This window comes from Anopheles ziemanni, chromosome 2, assembly GCF_943734765.1.
Source record: "Anopheles ziemanni chromosome 2, idAnoZiCoDA_A2_x.2, whole genome shotgun sequence".
NCBI lineage: Eukaryota > Metazoa > Arthropoda > Insecta > Diptera > Culicidae > Anopheles > Anopheles ziemanni.
This window is the reverse complement of record NC_080705.1, coordinates 61,706,066-61,728,502: the sequence shown is the minus strand read 5'-3', so window position 1 is coordinate 61,728,502 and position 22,437 is coordinate 61,706,066. Positions and strand designations below refer to the sequence as shown.

Below are 22,437 nucleotides of genomic sequence, written 5' to 3'. Positions count from 1 at the left end.
AAAATCGCTTTTCCATATTCGAGTTCTTTTATTGTGACTGTATGAATGGAGCAGAGTTGGATATGATTGTTCTGGAGAGTAATGCCCCAATGCCCTCTCTCGTTTGATGATTTATATTTAATATCGTAAGATACTTTTGTCCCTCTCAAACCTATGTAGGGGTAGGTGGTGGGATTTATCATCACCTTCATCATCATCAGCATCATCATGTAAACAAATCAATGTCGGTCTGGAAATTGTTTATCCTAATCTGAATCCCCAGAATCCGATTCAGAATTCGGTAAAAATGATCTGGTCCTGATGAAATGGGTTTGGTTGAGTAGAACAACTCGGATAATGGACATTCTACTGTATTTCTTTAAAAAAATAGGTTCCAGGAATTTTTCTACAGCAAAACTTGCAAATCGCGCAAAAAATTCAATCTATGTCCATTGGACATTCTACCCAGCGTTCGATTTGAGTAATCTTAAATCAATTACATTGTCTCTAGATTGACTCGTTATGTCACTAATTCGACTCAAGTCATTGTGAGTCGATTCAAACAGTTTAGGATCAAGTCAGAATCGAATCAAATCGAGTCGCAAACCCAAGGTTACTAAACACTAGACAGGTTGCGACAAATAGAACATTTTTACCGGTTGACGATAAAAAAATGAAAGAAAAATTTGACAAACAAGTTGGAATGGTTTGTTGCGCTGCTATTTTCAATCAAAGAAGGCTTTAACCAGATTATTCAAGTTTGCGGAGGGACAGATTCACAGTTCCACGAGAGCAGGCGTTAAGAGAAATCGAAATCTATTGAACACTATCTTTGAGTACCGGTGTGCCTGTAGCCCGCCCAGCTAAATCCTCGGTAAACTTCGTAAACGATTTTTACTGGGGACGTACAAATGGATGAAGTTCATATCATTCTTCAAGATCAACTCATTGTACACATTGGGTCCTTCCTCCGATTCTACGATTTAGAGCAATATTTTTTCTCACATCTTACGCTTATCACAGCCTATACGGCTATGGTCCAAGCAAACCAAAAGAAGAGAAACAGAAGCATTTTTATGCGAGCCACTAAATAATCTCCAACGTTCCTGCAAACCGCACCAACAACACCACCGTTATTTTGACAGACAAATTGTAAACAAGATATCCAAAATGGTTCCGAGCAAAACTGCTCTGTCGCAACCTGTCTAGTGTTTAGTAACCTTGCGCAAACCAATCAAATCTGATTTGAATCCTAATCGAATCAAATCTTAGAATCCGTCAGATGGGATTCGAATCTTTAGAATCCGTCTAGGGATCGAATATTCGAATCTTCCGAGTCCCGATTCTGCCAACACTAGAGTTGTGTAAATCGGATTCAGATTCATGAATCTGAATGAATCTCTGCCTTATAAGGGATTCATGAATCTTTCGCCGCGAGATTCATGAATCCCAAAGACACACCAAATGGTGTAAAGTCACCAACCAAAAGTCGGTTGAGGGACCACCTTTTTTTTTTCGGGGAGATTCATGACAGAACCATGAAAGATTCATGAAGATTCATTAAGGTTTCGAAGGATTCATTAAGCTTTGAATATTCGAATCCGCAAAGATTCATGAATCCATCTGAATGAATCTTAGGTAAAAGATTCATATGAATGAATCTCGCCAAAAGATTCATTAAGCACAACACTAGCCAACACTAATCCCAACACCAAACAGCAGATTTATTGTTGTTTGGTGTTTGACAGTTTCATCATTCTATCTTAATGTTTATTCCTTTCTTTTTTACATTATTAAAATAATCAAACATTTGTTTTCTGTGTTACATTTAACTTACCGTATCCAAACGGATTGTATTATTCAGGATGGATTCTGAAAAATGTCGATTATGTCTGTGTACAGCTAACAGTCTTGCTGGATTATCGGCGTCGATTGAGGATGATGGTTTTAACTCCATGATAAAGACCGTATTTCGTTTCCCGGTGAGGGATTCTCGTTATTCCAGTCTGCTAGCTGCTTTAATTGACTTACACCTCCTTGTGCTTTTAGGTACCGAAGTTTCATGCATTCGGAAGTAGTAACTACGCTTTGTCCGGTTTGGTTTGTTTTCAATGTGCTACCAGCGTCCGGAATTTCTATTACTTCAGCAAATGTGTCGAATCCAATCAGAAAAAACTTCAGTACGAATGTGAAGCGAAGCAAAAGTCTTTTTCGGCAAATTCTGATGATTGGACACTCGGGGAAATAATACAACATTTCAAAACAGAAGCCGAGTCGGATTCTGCAGCAAGTGGTAGAAGCCTTTTAATGACCACAAAAGTTGAATCTTCAGCCAGTAACAATAACCGAATCAACTCACCGCTAATGGAAAGGCAAGAAGAGAGCACAAATGGTCCTGATTTAGAATGCGTTGATATGCTAGACGTTGAAATACAGCTACCCACCGTTCAAAACGCTGGTGATTTGCAACAGAGTGGTGAACACTTTGAAACTAGAGACCTACGATTGAGCACAGTTAATACTCATTGTAACGCAGTCGAAGAGAACACAACCGATTCAAGTGATTCATTCACCGCGAGGTTAGCTCATCGAGATTCTTTCGAGTTCAGCCTTATCAAAACAGAACAAGAGCTGATAGCTTTCGATAAAAAATTATTGGATAGAGGATATTTTCAGATGGTTCTTGATTGGCTAACTGACAATGTAATATCCAGAGACTGTGACAATCGTATGTTAGAAGCACAGGATCTTATTTTTCACAAAGAATTTCTTGTAGAATGTAGTTGGACGGGGCTAGGAAGGCATTCAACGAAAATTGCATTCAAATCCTACACCAACGTGTTGAAGCTATTCAAACGAATAGGAAGTACACGTCTCATTATGTTAACTGACAAAGAAGTAGGTATATATTTCATGAAAAAGCTCAAACATGCCAAACAAAGAATACTAGCAAAAGGCATTCGGAAATCGACCTGTCGTAAAAAATTTTCAAGAATCTCAATGCCGTGTTAAAAATAAGCCAAAAACAAGCCTAATGATTTCAACGCCGCGTTAAAAATAGGTTCAAAAATAGCCCTATGTATTGGATAAATTTTTTAATCACTTTAACGTTTAAATTGTATTCCAATGGTACGTATGTCGTGTCACAGTTAGTGTAGCTGGTAGGGCGATCCCCGTGAAAACATTTTATTTTTTCATGCAATAAAAAAATTGACCTATTCTTTTGGGAGTAAATTTATGTAATGTGGTTGGTTTTTCATTTATTTACTTATTCTTTTTTATTTTATTATGGCGTAACGACCTTGTTGGTCATGCCGGCCCGTTAAGGGCTTACGAGACTTTTACCCTATGAGTACGTGGATAGTCAGTCCTCTCGTACAGGGGAGGGTCCTGTCTGAGTTGGGATTCGAACCCAGGCCGTCGAGGTGGTAAGCCCCGGCGCTCATGGGCGCATTATTATTAACCTGATTAATTATTTATTCTTCATTTGCCCTTGCTAAGGCCTTATGATACATAATCAGAAGATATACAATAGTCCAAGTGAATTATAGTTTTTGTTGTTTTGGGCAAAGGTTTTAGCGCTTAGTTCTTTTTTTTTCATACAAAATTTTACGAATATTTTAAATCAGTCATATCTGGACAACGATTCTAATAAATATGAATTTCCCTTCCTTCCCTCAATACGATACCTGTTCGCTAAAATTTATGCACAGCTCAGAGGAATTGCATTTCTGTAAAACCAGTACCAGGGATCTATATTATGTGACTTCGTTTTATCCAGTCGAATGATGGCGAACACTGCTTCCACTGGATATTTAAAATTTTACTGCTCATCTAATATTTACACTTGACTCGCTTCCTGTGCTTTCAAGCGTTTATGAGCTTCCCATTCAACGGGATGTTTGTTTTTTCGATGTGTAAAATGATTTGCGTGAGAATTGAATTTTACTCCACATATTTCGCACGTATAGAGGGGATTCCCCGTGTGTGACGCGATGTGCTCCCGAAGGTAAAGTTTACGCTTGAAACGTTTCCCACAGTACTCACACTCGTGTTTCTCCTCCACGTGAACCCGCTGCTTGTGGTATGAGAGTGCCCGGCTGTTCGGGCTTTCGTGCTGGCAAATGTCACATCGAAACACTTGTCCCTCTTCCTTGTGCAAGAAACGGATGTGCTTCTTCAAGTTGTACTTTCCATTGAACCACTTGCCGCAACAAGGGCACTGCAATTTTTCGGAAAGCTCTAGGCCCAAATGCTCCCTAATGTGCCGTTCCATGGCCACCTTGGTACGAAATATTTTACCACACGTTGCGCATATGTGGTTGCTATCATCGCTGTGCATTTGCGTGATGTGTACTTTCAGCGAATGGTGACTCGATAGAACTTTGTTGCATATTTTGCACTCCGCCTGCACATGCATCGTTTCGTGGGCTCGCAATAAATACTGCTTGGGGTACCCTATTCCACATTTGTCACATTTGAACGGACGATCTTCTTCGCTACCATGGCTTTTGGCCATGTGCAAGGACAAATAGCGTCTTGTTTTGTAGCTCTTCTTGCAAATTTCGCACCTTATCGTTCCACGGTGTACTGCAATATGGTCCAGCAGTGTGTAGCGATGGAAAAATTGTTTGTTGCAGCATCGTATGTATCCTCTGGTTCCATGTGCTTGCTGGTAGTGTTCCTGAAGTTGGGCAAAATCATCCAATGGGGCCGAACAAACTTCACATTCCAGGGTGAAGAAGTCCTTTATCCGCTGATCTTTCTCCTGCTGTCTAGCCAAGCTGTCTGCCTCGGCTTTCACTTTGTATTTTGTTTTATTCGTCCGTTTCCCCTTCCTATTGGTTCTGCCCCTTTTTTGATGGCTATTTGTGAACTCCTCTTCACTAGAAGAGTGCATATAATCATCCGATTCAGTGTTTTCACCATCGGATGGTTCGTTTTTAACGAAGACACTCTCCGAAGTTTCCACTGTCTGCTCAGTACTTTCTGCATCGAGAAAGTCAATGGATGTCGTCGGCTCAACCTTCACACTTTCAACGGGAGTTATCTCTACTTTCTGGTCGATTTCAATCGCTAGTTGTTCTTGGTTAAGCTGAACTTGTTGACTGTAGGTATAGAAATCTGTGACCGTTGATAGGCATCCTTGGCAAACCTGCGTCGGCAGTCGCTCGTCTCCTCCAAACTATTAGGGGATGGAGACAGATTCACTATCAAACGGACCAACCATTTTTATTACATTACATACCGAAAACAGAAACACCTTCGAAAGCTTTTCGCGAAAGTTGTCATCGTAAATCGATATTACACCCGAACACTGGACGATTTCCAGGCAAAGGCGACACTTTTCATTCATTTTGGCCTAGTAAAATGTTTGCTCAATTATTTCCTTTTTCATAGCATCCCCGAATCGACCCAAACATAACAAATCCAGAAGTTTACTGTCAAATCCAAACATTTACAGTATGCAACCAAATTTCTTGTACACTTTGCGGACAACGGATATGTCAGACCTACAGAACCATTTTTCGAGATAAATTTGTGATCCAGCGTAAAACAACAACATATTAACAAACAAATTAAACTAAAATCTCCTAAATAGAAATATAATGCACAATTGTTTATGTATAATTTAATTTAAAATAAAATAACAAAAAAATACAATCATGTTTTTTATATTTATTGTACGAAACAGTTATTTCTTATCGCCTACAGAGAGTTGGGTTTCTTATCACTACTTGGAGATTTTCGTTGCGCATCCAGATACGCTTGCTTCCGGGCTTCCCATTCAACGGGGTGTTTACTTTTCCGGTGGTTATAACAATTCGCGTTCGAGTTGAATGTAGCACCGCACACCTCGCACGAGTACAACGGTTTGCCGGTATGAGAAGCAATATGTTCCCGTAGGTAAAGTTTGCGCTTGAATCGTTTGCCACAGAACTCGCACTCGAACCGTTCCTCCACGTGCACCCGTTTCTTGTGATCCAACAGGGCACGGCTGTTGGGGCTTTCGTGCTGACAAATGTCACATCGAAACACCTGTCCGTCTTCAGTATGCATGAATCGTATGTGCTTCCTGAGATTATACTTCCCGTGAAACCATCGCTGGCACACATGGCACTGGACTTTCTGCACAACGTCGACCCCCAGATGTTCGTTAATGTGCCGCTCCATGGCTGGTTTCGTGCGAAACTCTTTACCACATACGTCGCATATTTGGTTTCGATCGCTTCCATGCATGCGCGAAACGTGTGTCTTGAGGGCGTACTTGGATGATACGACCTTCTCACAAATTGGACACTTTTCTGATAGATGATTCGCTTGATGGGCCTTGAGGAGATGCTCTTTGTGGAACGATTGGTGGCATTTGTCACATTTGAACGGACGGTCCTCTTCGCGACTGTGACTTTTCATCATGTGCAATCCAAGATACCGACTGCTTTTGTAGCTTTTCTGGCAGATTGCACACTTGATCGTTCCCTCGTGCGCCGCAATGTGATCAAGCAGCTGAAAACGACGATAAAACACTTTGTCACAGCAACGGATGTAGCCCTTCGTGCCGTGGTGTCGCCTATAGTGAACTTGCAGGCAAGCCAAGTTCTCTAGTGTCTTCGAGCAGAGTTCACATTCAAACTTGAAAAATTCCATTATACGCCTGTTATCTTCGGTCTGCTTCTCCAAGTCTTCGCCGTCCGACTTTTCGCTCTGATCTTCGTCTTTTGCCGTACCTTCTCCATCTTTTTTTGCATGTTTACCACCTTTTAGTATCTTTCGACGACGTTTTGTAACCTTACCGTCAAGCGATTCCACTTTCGGTATGAAATCCTCATCTTTATCACCGTCATCGGAGCTCAGTTCCTCGCTGTCCACTTCATCTTGTAGTACCGGTTTAGCTTTTCTAGCTGATTTCCGTTTCACTTTCGCTGGAGTGTCTGTTTCAAACGAAGCTTCTATTTCGTCGTCGTAAAACTCATCATCGTTGGGAACCTCAATCTTAACCATCTCAAAGGGTTCACTTCCATCAAGGTCGTCGCAGTGGTTTTTACCTTTCTCAACTGGTTCATGTTTAATCAGAATACCACTTTGCGAATCTATTGTGTCACGTACGTTGGAGCGCTGGTACGAAGGTTCGTATGTAGGTTCCGTTTTTACCGCATCGTACCTCCTACCCTTCTCTTTTGACTGTACAGCAAGCTGTTCCTGGTTTGCGAGCACTTGTTGGCTGTAATCGTGAAAATCCGAAACCGCCGAAAGACACTGCTGGCAGACCTGTTTCGGTAATGTTTCATCTGGAGCAATCTGCGAAGCAAGTTTAACTGTTTCAAACTGCGAACTTGAGATATCTTACCGCTTACCGGAAACTGAAAAACGTATTCCAATTTGGCACGAAACTGTCCGTCGTGAATCGATGTAGCGAATACAGAATTCGAGCTTTGTAAGCAAAGACGACACTTTTCACTCATTTTATTTCTCCTTTTATAAAATAGGTGGTTGTTCTGTTTTGGAGGCTTGTTGACAACGCAATGCTTGTATACAGAAGAAGCGTAGGACATAAAGGATGTCAAAAATGCCGTCAAAATAATACAGTGTTGAACACACATTGCGCAATTAACGCCAACAACATGCACTCGATCATTATTTCTAATTCTAAGTTAATCAAAGGAACAGCCACATTTTACTTTTACGTAAGCTATATTTAACTCATGGAGCGATGTGCGTAGCGAATATGGAGGTAAAATCTGCAGCCGTGATTGATTCGGCATCAAAATACTATTTGAACCCGTTTTAGACTAGTGGAAAGCAAAAACAGTTGAAAGAAAATGTTTGCATTGCAAAGAACTCATAACTCGGTAAAATCCCAAATGAAGCCCCCCCAGCCGAAATCGCTGTTGTGGCTACACCATTTGTGAGCGGATGCACCGTAAAGGTATGCAATTGGTGAAACGTGCCGTTGTGTGAACCGTTTGAATTGAATTCTCGTTAAATTAAAGATGATGATTATACTGGAAAGGATGTACAACATAAACTCCCTCATGCATTACTTACATGAGTGTATCAAAATTCGGCTACGCCATCAACCTAGGGGTGCGGTATGAGGGGGGCCCACGGGCCCCCCTTATTTCACAAATTTATAACAAACTCCCTTTTTCGGTAGACCTAGCGCAGTCCGCTCGCTGCGCTCGCTGCGGGCGCGCCGCCGTTTCAAACTCATTTCTTCAGTCCAACTCATTGGTGTATGATCTCCATCTTGCTCAGTTTTACCGATTAGTTCAAGTCATTACAGTTTCTAACGGAAATTCAACTGTTCAAATATTCAAACTGAATTTATGTGCCACCTATTGCATACTTTCAGGCGCACATGTGGAAAAAATGACGACGATGCGGCGACGGGGGGGCTTCATTTGGGATTATACCCATAACTCTTTATGGTACAACGCACGGATCTTTAAATATGTTTACTAAAAATATTACTCGTGGTCCACACTACAGCGCGACGTCGCGTCACAAAACGCGACGTCGCCTGACAGGCGGCCGAACTCTATACAAAAAAAATGTCGCACAAATCGCGCTAGTGTAGAAACAGCGAAAAACGCGACGTCGCGCTAGCTCTTGTCAAATGTCAATTCGAAACGAAAACTAGCCGACAGCTGGACAAAACGTAAACAAACCGAAACACAAACGCAAACAAAACGAGCAATATTCTCCACGAAACATCGGATTTTTCGTTGTACTACTTATTTCTAGCCTTCACAAATGTAATGGCCTTATCACACTGGTCACCAATGGTGGCTTTGCAAACCCACCGAACTGTCAAAATTTGGTTTTGGCATCCAGTTTGACATAATGGTGCCTCTTGGTAGTGTGATAAGGCAGGCCACCTGGGAGTGGGAGTTTATATAATCCACTTTCGGTTCATGCGGTTTTTGGCAGTTTAAGATTAAAATACCGAAATTTTATAATCTTATTATGCTTATAACTGATTATTAATAAAATTAATAAGCATGAATCACTTTCAAATCAAGCTTAACATGCCAGATACAGCAAACTCCACACAATGACAGCTCGGTGATATGGGTAAGCTCATTCACCAACGGACCCCCAGCCACTCCAATGTCATTCGTTTTCGATGGTCGTTTGACAATCCAGTGCTTTTTCCATGCCACCATTGGTGACCAGTGTGATAAGGCCATAATTCAGTTATGAAACTCCGTTTTAATTGATATTTTTACCAAAGTTTTTTCGGGTGCCGAAACGTAAACAAACTGCACTCAACAAGTAGGAGATGACGGAGAAATATATACCTCCTACGGTGGGGCAAAATATCGTCGATGGTTGTTTTAGGTGGTTTTCTCAGTGAATTTCCAATGTAGAAGCGCCAAACTCACTCAGGGTGCATAAAATACGTAGTTAAACAAATATCATGCATTACTACCTCAAAATTCAACAAAAAAAATTTAGCCGAGTTTGCGCCCCAATGTGATACATATTTCCACATACTCCCCTACCTCTGTCGCGCTTGGCTTGCGCGATTGTTCTGCCGAAACTGGGCTACTTTTGAAACGCGACGTCGCGCTGCAGTGTGGACCCCGAGTTACATTGAATCTCTTGATCCTCATACATGAATTTAAAATGTGTAAAAAAAAACTATCCCAAGGAGAACCCTGCTGCACTTACTTACCAAAGGTATCCATGCCTACCTAAAAGAACCTTGCCGAGTGTATTTTTGGTATAATCATATAATCTACTACGAATGGGTATACGTTTTTTACGCGTATAGCCAGAAATAGGTGTTATAAACACGTTGCACAGTCACGTTGTCAAAACAGTTCTCTTTTGCGGTGTCCCGCAAGTATCAAGAGAATTGTTTTACCCTTCTTTTCAGAAGTGTTTTACATCCAAAATTGCATAGGAAATCTGCTGCAAAAGAAGGTGTAAAACACTTCTGAAAAGAAGAGCGATCAGGTCTCAAGAGAATTCTTTTACATCAAAATGACGCCAAAATTTCTCGTTGGGATGTGTTGCTACACATGGATTTGCGGTCGCTTACACTATTTGCATTCATTAAGTGACACTTATTCATCTAGTTTCCATTGTATTTATTTCGCACCATTTTAGTCCCATGCAGAAATAAAGAAAAACCTTGCTAATCTCAACAATAACCAAATGGTGAGTCGAAGTCATGTGCATTCTAACGGTTGGTGTAAATGATGTCAACTTGCCGAACACTGGTATTTGCCTGAATCCCGGTAGATATGCCGTTCAACGTGAATAAGGGACAAGATATAAATTTATTTCTATTCAAGTCAAGCTTCAACGCCATAACACGGGAGAAAGCATATACAGTCGACTCTCGATAATTCAAACGTTCGATAATTCGAAACTCTCGATAATTCGAAGTACAGTTGGTCCCCGCAGTACGCTATACTCGATATACGCGAATTCGCAATACGCGATTTTTTACAACTGACAGTTCATAGCGTTGCTTTAGTTCTGACTAGTCAATTTTACTTTATTTTGGTAGAATGAAGTTTTTAATATGCACTTTTTAACAGAGATATAATTATGCAATGTAAGAAATGGAACACTTGCTAGTGATTTGGATAAAAGATATGTTAAATAAGCGCTTCTCTCTCAGTGTCAACTCTTCAATATGAGGTATAAACGATATGGCAGAGGAAATCCGCAATACGCGAAAATTCGATATACGCTATTGCGTTCGGTCCCAAACATTCGCGTACTGCGGGGACCAACTGTATATCAGTTGTCCCATGGAAAACTCTCACTATTTCGAATAAAAACAATACGATTTGGTACACTCGATAAAGCGAAGTAAAATTCGAAGCTAGGTTGCTCTCTTCACGCGATAATTCGAAGCTGTATCCACTCAACTCGCAACAATTCGAAGTTCTGAGCAAGTTGAAACGTAATAGAACGCGTCACATTGCGGGTGCCCTGTAACACTCTGTTGAACGGGGACGAAGATTTTCGTCCGAATTAGACTACATGGTGTAGACGGGTGGACGGACATATTTGGGGCACAACTGCTTTGTAGGAAGATGCACAAAGAAAAGTGAAGAAAAAACAGTTAGCGTAAACGGAGGATAAAGGCATAGCGTAAATCAATACACGCATACTTATTTCCAGTTCATAACTCAGCAAACGTAGCTGCTTGTTTCCTACCATTCTTGATAATTCGAACTCTCGATAAATCGAACTTTTTTCTGGGTCCCTCCAACTTCGAATCATCGAGAGTCGACTGTAGTACAATCGGGTTCATAGAGTTTCTGCAGTTTTTCCCGCCTTCTGCAGAGCTTTGAGCTCCTTTTGGGCCTTCCATTCGACCGGATGCCTAGCTTTGATGTGCGAGTATCGATTCGCACTCGATTTGAAAGTGGCGTTGCATATTTCACAGACATAGAGCGGTGTTCCGGTATGGGTTGCCACATGTTCACGAAGATTTAACTTTGTCTTCAGCTGCTTTCCACAATACTCACAATCAAACCGTTTACCTGTTCTATGAACTCGATTGATATGATTTCTCAGAGAGTAATTGTTTGGACTCACGTGCTGACAAATTTCGCACTGTGAAACATCCGTTTCTTCATGCATTCGGCGAATATGTGTTTTTAGGTTCGGCTTCCCGTTGAACCATTTTAGACATAGGTTACACTGCAACCGCTCGATAGTTTCAATGCCCATATGACTGTTGATGTGTCTATCCATTGCATATTTCGTGCAAAGCTCTATACCACAAGTTGGACATATGAGTTTGGGTTGGTTACCATGCTTAGTTTCCATATGCACCTTCAAAGAGTTTATGCTAGCGAGAGTTTTTTCACAGATCTTACAGCGCACTTTTGTGTGTGATTTTTTGTGGGAATTATATACGCTTAGCTGTAGAAATGATTGCTTACACTGCCCACATTTGTACTTCTTGGCTTCCGGGTCCCCGTGGCGGTTTAGGGTATGCATTTTAAGTGCAAAGTAAGTTGTGTAGGTTTTATTACATACTTCACACCGGATCAGTCCTTTATGCGCATCGACGTGCTCTAATGCGAGGGAACGTCGGCGGAACCTTCTACCACAGCATCGTACGTAGCCGGCAATGTTATGCTCCTTCCGATAATGAATGTAAAGATCGCGAAACCTTTGTGGCAGAAAGGTGCAAAGCTCGCAGCCCAGATGGAACGAATCGAGCAATCGAATATCCGCTTCCGACGTAGCCTCCTTAGTTGGGGCAGGCTTTTCAACTTCGGAGTTTAAATTTGGAGTTTCTCCTTCATCTTCAAAGCACTGAGCCGTCTGATCATCTGGTGCATCTGACGATGGAGAAGTGTTATCAACAGCAGGATATTCGGTAAAAATATTCGCCTGTTGCTCAACTGGCGTGGACGTTAAACTATGCTTCCCTTCGATTTCCTCACAGTGCGGTTCTTGCTTTATGACTAAGAGTTCTTGCTTAAGTTCATGGTGTTCATTAGTATCCAGCGCAAGCTCTGCTACTGATAGTGACTCAAAACTATGATGCCCATTGAAATTCAAGGCTCTTTCGGATAAAAGCCTTTCTTGATTAGATTGAACTTTGTCACTGTACTTGAAAAACTCTGTTATGATTGTCGTACATTTGCGACAGACTTCGTTCGGCAAGGTACCATCAGGTAGCACCTAGAAGAGAAATACAAAACAATAAATTAACAACACAGTTTAAGAATTTGTTGTTGGTATTGTATGGTGGTACCTCAAATTGAAATACAATCTTAAGCTTTTGTTGAAATTTTTCGTCTCCAATGAACATTTTTTTACCCCTACGAAACCGTTGCAAACATAAGCGACATTTTTGTTGACTGTCTTTCATAGCGAAATCTAAACTGGCACACAATCTATCTAGAGAACTATTACAGAACTGAATTTAATTGTGATTTTTGTCTATTTTAACATCTAGCAACTTGTACGGCTAAACTTGCTTGATCGTAGGTAAACAACTAGATTGCATATTTGGTCAAAGTATATAGCAAAACAGGAACAATCTTGTGGAACAAAATTGATGTTTCACGATTTAGCACTGACAGGACAACAAACGCATTTATTGCAAATTTTAAATTTGCATTCAATTATAAATGTTTGCCAAGCCTAATATTGTAAACAAATTAATGTCTACCGCCAAGTTTTTAACTATGTTTTTGTTACTTATGCGTGTTGTTTTTTATGGCATTTCGGTAGACCAACAACCCCGGTTGCAAAATCATCATGCTTTCTCGTTCTGTTGGTATCAATTGCCAATTTTACAGAACAAGAAAGCTTGCTGATTTTGCTACCAGGGAAGTACTGCTTCGTTCTAGTAACCTTGACCTCTTTTAGCGACGATATGTCAAGTTGCTTGAATTTAATACCCCTCCTTGCGAGCTATAATCCTTGAATTATGCATCGTCGTAAACACAACAAACAACGAAAGTTTTGTTATTCCTCAAGTTAAAGGCTCTTACTATCTTTGCTAAAGTGCAAAGCAATGGCAATGAAGTGCAGACTGTGTTTATGTTTTGTGGACAAACAAATTGGTTATGCCTCCCTGATTGACCAGACATTCCACAACATGGTCAAACGTGTTATGAACTTTTCTGTAAGTTATGCTGACCAGATTATAAATGGAAGATTTGTTAAAACATTTTTATTTCCAGTTACCTACAGAAAATAGCACTGCCAGCATAGAATACAGTTTGCCCGTTTTGGTTTGCAACCAGTGTTGTAAAACAGTGCAAGATTTTTACAGCTTTAGTAAAATGGTAGAAGCTAATCAGGAAAAATTACGCTCGGAAGGCACGGGGTTGAACAAAACCACATCAATTGACGAATTCCTGCACTACATCAAACCGGATCCGGACCAGCTAGCTGAGGCGTGCAATGATATTTTGAATGATTCCCACATGATGTCCATTGAAGCAGATCCTTTGGAAAGAGCTGGTGGAATATACTCACCCACTACAGGGCAAAGAATGCAAAGAGAATTCACAGCACCAAGAGAAAGGCCATCAACGTGTGTTGACAAAGGTGAAGTCATGCATAGCATTACGGAAATGGAAAAACGCATAAATAGTGTAAAGACTAAGCTTGATGCAGTTTTACGCAAGATGCCTAGCCCAGAGAGTGAGCAGGCTCCAGGTCCATCTCCGACAATACATCCAAATATCGTTGAATTCAATCCAATTACTACTGAAGCACAACTTATCGAATTTAATACCATGCTGAGTAAAAAAGAATTCTTGCACGCCTTCTTAGAATGGCTTAATAAGCGTATCGCAAAAGCCCACTCTGGTGAGCAGCGGATGCATGAAGCGCTAGATCTTATTTTCAGTAGGCCGTTTTTTGCCAATTGTAGTTGGACAGGTACATCAACACTTGGAATACAGAAGGTAGGATTGTACAAATTCACACAGGTATTGAATATATTCAGAACAATAGGTTCAAATATGGGCCAGCAACTTACGGATGATAGGATTCGAAGTTACTTCCGAGGTAAGCTGCGAAAAGCAAAGGACAGGCTTAAATTGCAAGGCATCCGTAAGTCCACATGTCGTCCAGTACGGAAATATTAGTTCTTAGTTCTTCAACCAATGTGTGAAAGAAAATTAAATTATAATCTCTATTTTTATAGATCATTGATTGATGTGTACAATTCTATGTTTACTAAAATATATCATAAGAAAACAGTGCAGCTTTAGAAAGACGATATTCATTATTAATTAATAACGATATTATTATTAATTATTTTAACAGTCATCAGATGCATTTTCAAAATGTATAAGACAAAGTTTCAATGAAATATGGTCATATTATCTAGATCAGGGGTCAGCATACATTTCCTAAAAAGGGGAAGATGGACAAAAGAACTGAAAATTTCGGGTCGCATACCTTAAACGATGGTTCAATGTTTGCAAAGTGGAATTAAACCCTTTTGAATGGAGTATCAACTTTCTAAATAGTAATCATACATAAAGAAAAATTTTTGAAATTTTTAATTACACTTTTTGAAACATTTTCGTTGAATTTTGGTCTATTTCAACATATAAATTTTGGTTGGTTGTACCTAGACTAAAATTAAATTACAATACCTCGAGTTTACTGGCGTACTCTCAGTATTAAAAATATCGATCTCAGCTTCGAGAAGCTTTCAATATTTTTAGTCAGGTTTTGTTTCGCAATGGAGTTGAACATTATAATCTAGTTATTTTGAACGCAAAGTAAACGAGGTATAGGTTCAGTTGGCCCGCCGGGCTTTGTTGCCCCCTGCTTTCTTCTTCTTGGCGTAACGACCTCTTGCTCATGCCTGCCCGTTAAGGGCTTACGAGACTTGTTTCCCTGTTGTACGTGGATAGTCAGTCTTCTCCGTACAGGAAAGGGTACTGGGTCCGGGTCGAGGTGCGCTGGCACTCATGGGCCGATTTTCTAACCGGCCCTACCGCTCGGCTGTCGCGTACCCCTACAGGGGAAGATCCCCTGATTTAGCTAATCTAGTTACATGGCAAGATGTTTTGCGCAAACCCGATACTACAACCCGTTCTGTTGCATGCATTAACTTTTTCTTTATAAAGCGGGAAACGTAGGTCATGCCTATTGTGCACACGTTTGTGCTTCCAACGCACCTGAATAACTCTAATACGTTAGTGATTGTGTGGAATGCGATTTTTTTTCCTCCACCTTTACACCTTCCTGTCCAAGAACATTTGGCAAAAAGAGGTTTGGTAAAAATTAAATCGATAAGTTCATGCATGCGATTGTTGCTTTCAATTGCTGTCACTCGGTTATTTATCCAATCCAGCATCTTTTCGAAGTACTCCTTTTCCTCCAACTGCTTGTTAAAGGACATCAGCTCTTCTTCTGCAACTATCGGAGAGAATTCGAAAACTTCGGAAATAGTGGAATTGCCAGATGATTTCCTAGAAACGCCGCGTGTACTTGTTATGCTCTTTAGGAGCATATCCATTTTGTTTGAAACCAGGGCTACACGTTTTTCCATCTTTTTAATGTAATTAACAACTACTTCTTGATTTAAACATTCGGCAGAGGGGTGCTGTCCAGATCTAACGCGAGCTCCTAGGCTGGCAGAAACAAGCGGATGATTATTTTGTTTCACTGGTGTTTTCATTTCGTCCACGTTTAAGCGATTCGTGCTTTTAGAAGCCGCAACATTTGTGGATATCTTCAAAAGTGGGTTTTCATGGCGATTCGAATCGTTTGTTTCCATTTCATCATCCGGATCCGCTTTCATACACTGTAGAAGTTCCATGATTGCCTCATTAGCATCCTTGTCCATACACTCTGTTTGCATTTTTTGCTGGTTAGCTTCTGTGAGCTTGACGAAACCAAAAAAATTTCGAACAGTGTAGGAGCATTGGAAACATACTAGCACCGGCAAGTTGTAGCTTTTACCAGCCATAGTTTGAACAGTCGGCAGCTAGAATGGATCGGAAGGTGTTGTTGCAAAATCAATTACAAAACGAATATATTATACACTTACCTGAAAGGGGAAAACTTTTTTAATCATATCGCTAAAACTTTGGTCGGTTAAAGTAGAGGAATATTCAGTTTGTTTTCCTATAGAACATAAACACAATCGACACTTTGAATTCATGTTGCTATACTATTTATCACCAAAGGTACAATGCATTTAAGTTCTCTTCTGTTTCCTCTTCTTTTTCGTCGAGGGTTTACACCAGTAGGACTATTGAATCAAGTTGCGTGCATGCATTTAAGTCGAACATTCAATTTAACACAAATTGTGACTAAAAACAACACAAGACTAAGTTTGTTTGTAGCGGTACTGTTCTTGAAAACAACAGCCGAAGCAAGATGCCGCATTGCTCTCCAGGTAGATATGACAATATGACATTGATCTGACAATCGTCGACTGTTTACTAACAATAGATGTCGTTTTTTCTTGCATTCCACTTCATAACTGGTTCTCGGGATACACAAAATAATCTTTCTATCTGTATAAGATAATAATCTGTGTTCGAGACCAATTTTAAGCGGATTTTGCTAAGCATGAACTCCAAGTGTCGTTTGTGTTTGTGCTTCGTTGGGCAGCGACCTGAATTCTCGGCTACTCTAAAAGACGAATTTTTCCACGAAATGCTTAAAACTGTATTCTCGTTCCCGGTAAGCGCCAATCGTGTTATTTCTGCAAAAGCTTTTGTAACAACAGCTTTCCGTGATTTCAGTTGCCCTTTGTCAACATTACCGCCGGTAAAACCTTCAACTTGCCTGTACTAGTATGTTTCCAATGTTCAACCACCGTTCGAAACTTTTATAGTTTCACCAAGCTCACGGAAGCTAGCCAAAACAAACTGCAGCTGGTTTGTAAGGGTAAAAACAACAGTTTGCCAGTTGGAAACGCTGGCATCGTGACACGCGATATTCATCGTTTACGGAAAACTCTCACCTCCTACATGGATCCTGATGCAACAGAAAACAATGAAGGCTCAATGGAAACGGAAAATAATGGGGAAACCATGGAAACACATGAACGCAGTTTTATTCGGGGAACAACAGGCGGTACTGGTCATAATCCTTCTTTCTACCGTGCTAATGCAGACGAAGACAACACCAAGGGAACTGACGTTCCAGCTATCGATGAGCTCCTTCAGTACGTTAAAGCGTGCCCAGATGATGATATCGATACAAGCGATGTAAATCATGATGATGAAGCGCTTCTGATGTCTTCATACATAGAAGCAGAAAGTGATAGTGTGTCAAAGGAGGCAGAGACATATGAAGAACACGACACCTATTCGCTAAACTCTAACTGCCGAGACGACAATAGAGACAATTTACCCTCTGGTTGTGTTGACAAAAAAGAAGTCGATAGGAAAATTTATAAAGTTGAAAGACGCATGAACATGATGCGGGATAAAATAGATAGGCTGCTAAACTCGGTAGGAAATTCGCGATATAACTCAATTAAGATGATGATGCGACGTCCATCGTTCGAATTAGCAGTCATAACTTCGGAGGAAGAACTCACATCTTTTAACAAACAGTTGGAGGAAAAACAATACATGGAAAAGGTTGTAGACTATCTTGCTTGCAATATTGACACAGCTGATAGTTTAAATCGCATGCATCAGGCGATAGATTTGATTTTTGACCGGGTTTTTTTTAGTAAATGTAATTGGTCGGGCAGGAATAAAAGTGGCGCAAAAGTTATAGGAATCAGTCAATTCTCCGGCGTACTGGAGGTATTCAGGCGCATTGGCACTACAAACTTGGTCAGTGTCAACCGTCATAACGTGCAGGTTTTTCTAATTAAAAAGCTTCATCATGCGAAAGATAGGGTTCATATGAAGCGTCTCCGAACATCATGTCATCGAACGTTCCAGTTACATTGAATAATCTGTTCCATTCTATTGTTGGGCAACTGCCTACTAAAAATACATTCTTTACCGAAAACCGTGACAATTCAGTTAACCTTTCAACAAGAGGCAGTAACAAAAACATGGATATTTTCAAACCCAAAACTACTCAAATAGAACGAAACGTATGATCGTTTTTATTTTAGTTGTATTTTTTGTGAAAAAAAAACAGACGTAATGAAAGTTACAGAAAGTATCGGGGTAATATTGATGGTTGTCGAACAGCATGTATTGTAACTCCAATATAATCTTTTAGTATGGTTTTAATCGGGATCGATGGCACACCCTTCTTCGAATACCCTGAATGTTAACCCTATTAGCTGCGTATTTAAATCTGGTTTGAAAAAACTTTGCAAGTGCGAAATCACTTATTTTGTTATCTTTTGTTGAACCAATAGTCCTGAATAGAAATACCACCTGTTTATGTCCACCCAACGCCACCTTGTTAGTTTTAGAAACACCGGTCCAATTACATGCGGCAAAAAACGGTCTGCTAAAAATAAGATCTATTGCTTCATGCATACGTTGAAATCCAGTTTCCTCCAAAGAGATATGGCTATTAATCCAATCCAGAAAGGTTTCAAAGTATTCTTTTTCTTTCAACTGCTCATCTAACACGATAAGTTGTGCCTCTTCAGTGATTTGGCTGAATTCGAAAGATGTGCGCCTAGCCCGCGTGTTGTGTTGTTTAGGGAACTTATCCAAAGCCGATATAAGCTTAGTCGTAATAACACCTATGCATTTTTCCATTTTGCTCATGCCTACCAAGACTTCTTGTTTATCGTTGCAAATGGATGGGATTTTCTTCGACACGCCCTTCTCTTCCAATGCAGAGAACATTTCAAATTCCCGATCTACCACTTCTGCGAACATCAAAAGGGTTTCTTCGACCTTATCATTAGCTGTGTCAGCTTCCGGGCCATGATTCGGCGTGATGTATGGCAGAAGTCCGTCGACCGAAGAAGTATCGTTTCGATTCGCCCTTTCAGAACTGAGATTTTTCTGATTGGTTTCTACCATTTTACCGAAATTATAAAACTCTCGTACTCTTCTGGAACACTGGAGGCAGATTAAAACGGGTAAACTATATGGCTTGCCGTCGATGCATTTTTCTCTCAGTATCTGAAAAAAATTCAAAACTTAATCCACAACTCTAGTAAGAAAAGTTGTGAAAACTGCACATAATTACGAACCTTAAAGTTGAACACATATTCAACCATGTCGTTGAAAGCCGGGTCAACCAGGGATGCGTAGCCAATTTGTTTGTCTACGAGACAGAAACACAATCGGCACTTCATTGTTTTTATATTGCATTCAAAAGTGGATTCTACGATTCTACAATGTTTATATTGACTCTGTTGTTGTCGATATGCCGCATATTCTGTATGCAGCTTGGTTGGATTACGCCCAAAGTGTGTATAGCTCGTAAGGTTTCGTATTTTTTCACGAGACGAACCTTTCGCACACTATTACAAACGAATGCAAAAAAAAGGTTCGCCGAACCTTTTAGCGTTCACACGTAACGAATCTTTGATGTAGTTTCAATGATAGTTGGTAAGAATAAATCAAAGTAAGCATTGTAAGTTGCTACTGAAAAACCTCTATGGCCTATGGCCAAGAACTTTTGCGTAGCGTTGCGATTCGAACAAACTCATGAATAACGGAGATCGATGCATCCCCTGCGAACGGTTTTGCTCGAATCAGTTAATTTTACAGGCGAGGGGTAGGGAGAATATCACCTCCGCGACCCTCTAGTGTGGACAAGAACAAGATAGCTGCTATTGATGCTATGCCCTGACTCTTTCTTCCTCATTGGGTCATGCATTTGTGGTTAACGCGGAATAAAAACCGGTTTGATGGTGTGCGTGAAGCGGAAGGCATATGCATTGTATGCGTGTTTAGGATTCTCTTTCAATGCTTTCTGCTGTGTGCAAAAAGAGCATGCCTCAAATGTGCTATCTCCTTCATTCTTATTGGACCTATGTTTGTTTGTCATGTGCTCTGAGTTTTCTATGTTATTGGCACAGCTGATTGCTGAGCTATGTAGAGGTCTCCAGATTTAAATTCGATTTCAAATATCAAGTTTGAAATTAGTAGCAATCGCTGTACGGTTCTGTTTGTTTCAATAATGTGAATGGCGAAAATTAACGCAAAGGCTCTGGCTCATTTCCATGAACCGAAATCCAATGGACCTTTACTCATGCTAACACGTGCATTGAGCGATTAACGACATTGTTGCGGTGGTTGCGTTAATGTGAAGACGCATTACTACCGTATTTCAGCCCACAGCAATTCATTATTTTTAATTGTTGTTTTAATGTTGTTCTTTCATTTATTCAATTCTATAATGAAAAGTACGGAAAACAAAGTAGAAGAGGAAGTTAAACGACAACATAAGAAATAACTTAGTTTCATGTATGCAATTTCATTCCATTAGCTTCACGCCATTTCATTCCGCAATCAAAACAATACCCCATGCATGCATCGAACACATACACCATTCATATCATTAACGTCGAACAGCTGTAAGCGAAACCATCCGTGCTTACACCTGAGCGGAGCAAAGTCGTGCGCCGTGATGGGAGAGAGAATGGAACGTCATGGAAAACGATGTCCATTCCTCGTAGGTTAATATTGGATGTTAAACCTCGGGCATCGGCAACTGACAAATAGCCCAGAGCAATTATAGCACTGACTTATCCTATCGAGACAACATGACGACTAAATAGTATAAAAAGACGGATTGGTGAGAATTGAAGACGAGCTGGGAGAAAGAGTGGGGCTGGACAAAGTAGAGAGCGGAATACGAGACCAACTATGTTTTTGCTCTCTTTTTTTCTGGCGCGCTTGGTGTGCGTGTCACCTCTGACTCAACGTTGTTTACGTGTAATCCGACCCCCCGTTAAGCGGATATCGGGGGGTCAGAAAGAAAAAGACAAAAAAACTGCTCGATATTCAGTGTACCGCCGTTCGCTGGGATCGTAGCAGCGACCCGCATGGCAGATAAATGAAATGTAATTTTTTTTTTTAATAAATTTAGGGAGTCAATCAACCTGCATTTTGCCTTTCATCGTTAGAATTATGCGTTTGCTTCACCGAACTTCTCTTATATGGCCTACAGTAGTACGCATCACGAAGCCCTTGTAATCGCAGCATCCTTCCTTTTGCATTGCGAAGCTTTATCTTAAAAAAATTATACAATTCTTCCTGGGACATAACTGCCTGGTTTGTGGTGCCAATCAATTGGAAAAGCTGCACAATATTACGGAAGCATATGAAGGCAATCTTTCTTGGTACGCCTTTTGCAGTGGTGCCTGTCCAACTACATTGAGGTACAAATGATTTGCAAAAGAATAAATCGAAAGCTACATACATACGTTGTTTGCCATCATTCGATTTGATTCTGCAATCAACCATATCTAATATTTTGTCCATATATGCCTTTTCAGCTAATTTATCGTTAAAAGCTGTACACTCTTCCTTATTAGTAATCTTGTTGAAATCGAAAGAATTTTGTAGCTCAATTCGATTCCTGGAGTCTAAGCTGTTTCGAAGAACTTGTTCCAGTCGTGTTGCAACATAGTTCACACGCCTTTCTACATCAACAATGCTTTCCACCACCTCGTTTTTATCAATGCAAGTTATGGGTTTAACCGTACGATCACTGGTCCGATTATGGCTCTGACCTGATTGACTTCTGCTTAAATTCCATAGATCGTTATTTTGCTTTTGATTTGTTGGCATCGAAATGGGTTGGATGTCCACAGACATGTCGAGCGATTCATTGGCGTTCGGTTCACTAACATCTTCCACAGGCTCTGTCTTAATGAGTTGAAGAAGCTCAGAAATCGACATACTATCATCGTTGCCGGAACATTCCTTTTCCAGTTGCTTCTGAACAGCTGCAACCTTTTGACTGAAATCAAAGAAGTTACGGACGGTTGTTGCACACAGGAGGCACACCGAAGCGGGCATATTATAGGTTTTATTCGCGGCCGTATGCACCGATGATATCTGGAGATATACAAAATTAAGATCCATGATTTCTGGG

General features: G+C 40.5%; 9 protein-coding genes across 9 annotated transcripts; 3 read left to right on the top strand and 6 right to left on the bottom strand.

Moving 5' to 3' along the window:
• The first annotated feature begins 1,728 nt into the window (after nt 1–1,728).
• Nucleotides 1,729–3,078, top strand: LOC131281782 (uncharacterized). Its single transcript, XM_058311135.1, has 2 exons — nt 1,729–1,961; nt 2,029–3,078. Exons 1-2 carry the CDS (start codon nt 1,845–1,847, stop codon nt 2,989–2,991), a joined length of 1,080 nt encoding a protein of 359 aa, XP_058167118.1. The 5' UTR covers nt 1,729–1,844; the 3' UTR covers nt 2,992–3,078.
• A 708-nt stretch (nt 3,079–3,786) lies between these two features.
• LOC131294018 (transcription factor grauzone-like) lies at nt 3,787–5,335 on the bottom strand. The gene is made up of 2 exons (XM_058322065.1): nt 5,228–5,335; nt 3,787–5,164 (listed from the first exon to the last, which is right to left on the bottom strand). Exons 1-2 carry the CDS (start codon nt 5,333–5,335, stop codon nt 3,821–3,823), a joined length of 1,452 nt encoding a protein of 483 aa, XP_058178048.1. The 3' UTR covers nt 3,787–3,820.
• Nucleotides 5,336–5,653: 318 nt separating this feature from the next.
• LOC131281761 (zinc finger protein 454-like) lies at nt 5,654–7,620 on the bottom strand. Its single transcript, XM_058311114.1, has 2 exons — nt 7,335–7,620; nt 5,654–7,278 (listed from the first exon to the last, which is right to left on the bottom strand). The coding sequence occupies exons 1-2, from the start codon at nt 7,578–7,580 to the stop codon at nt 5,689–5,691; spliced, it is 1,836 nt and encodes a 611-aa protein (XP_058167097.1). The 5' UTR covers nt 7,581–7,620; the 3' UTR covers nt 5,654–5,688.
• A 3,625-nt stretch (nt 7,621–11,245) lies between these two features.
• On the bottom strand, nt 11,246–12,775 carry LOC131294017 (transcription factor grauzone-like). Its single transcript, XM_058322064.1, has 2 exons — nt 12,719–12,775; nt 11,246–12,645 (listed from the first exon to the last, which is right to left on the bottom strand). The coding sequence occupies exons 1-2, from the start codon at nt 12,773–12,775 to the stop codon at nt 11,254–11,256; spliced, it is 1,449 nt and encodes a 482-aa protein (XP_058178047.1). The 3' UTR covers nt 11,246–11,253.
• Nucleotides 12,776–13,487: 712 nt separating this feature from the next.
• Nucleotides 13,488–14,612, top strand: LOC131281812 (uncharacterized). Its single transcript, XM_058311170.1, has 2 exons — nt 13,488–13,597; nt 13,656–14,612. The coding sequence occupies exons 1-2, from the start codon at nt 13,493–13,495 to the stop codon at nt 14,568–14,570; spliced, it is 1,020 nt and encodes a 339-aa protein (XP_058167153.1). The 5' UTR covers nt 13,488–13,492; the 3' UTR covers nt 14,571–14,612.
• Nucleotides 14,613–15,454: 842 nt separating this feature from the next.
• On the bottom strand, nt 15,455–16,643 carry LOC131294015 (uncharacterized). The gene is made up of 2 exons (XM_058322063.1): nt 16,493–16,643; nt 15,455–16,429 (listed from the first exon to the last, which is right to left on the bottom strand). The coding sequence occupies exons 1-2, from the start codon at nt 16,604–16,606 to the stop codon at nt 15,455–15,457; spliced, it is 1,089 nt and encodes a 362-aa protein (XP_058178046.1). The 5' UTR covers nt 16,607–16,643.
• A 341-nt stretch (nt 16,644–16,984) lies between these two features.
• On the top strand, nt 16,985–18,426 carry LOC131281772 (uncharacterized). Its single transcript, XM_058311125.1, has 2 exons — nt 16,985–17,133; nt 17,196–18,426. The coding sequence occupies exons 1-2, from the start codon at nt 17,020–17,022 to the stop codon at nt 18,360–18,362; spliced, it is 1,281 nt and encodes a 426-aa protein (XP_058167108.1). The 5' UTR covers nt 16,985–17,019; the 3' UTR covers nt 18,363–18,426.
• Nucleotides 18,427–18,762: 336 nt separating this feature from the next.
• Nucleotides 18,763–19,748, bottom strand: LOC131294014 (uncharacterized). The gene is made up of 3 exons (XM_058322062.1): nt 19,580–19,748; nt 18,911–19,508; nt 18,763–18,803 (listed from the first exon to the last, which is right to left on the bottom strand). Exons 1-3 carry the CDS (start codon nt 19,682–19,684, stop codon nt 18,763–18,765), a joined length of 744 nt encoding a protein of 247 aa, XP_058178045.1. The 5' UTR covers nt 19,685–19,748.
• A 1,686-nt stretch (nt 19,749–21,434) lies between these two features.
• Nucleotides 21,435–22,394, bottom strand: LOC131294013 (uncharacterized). The gene has a single exon (XM_058322061.1). It carries the CDS (start codon nt 22,359–22,361, stop codon nt 21,435–21,437), a length of 927 nt encoding a protein of 308 aa, XP_058178044.1. The 5' UTR covers nt 22,362–22,394.
• Between the last annotated feature and the right edge of the window lie 43 nt (nt 22,395–22,437).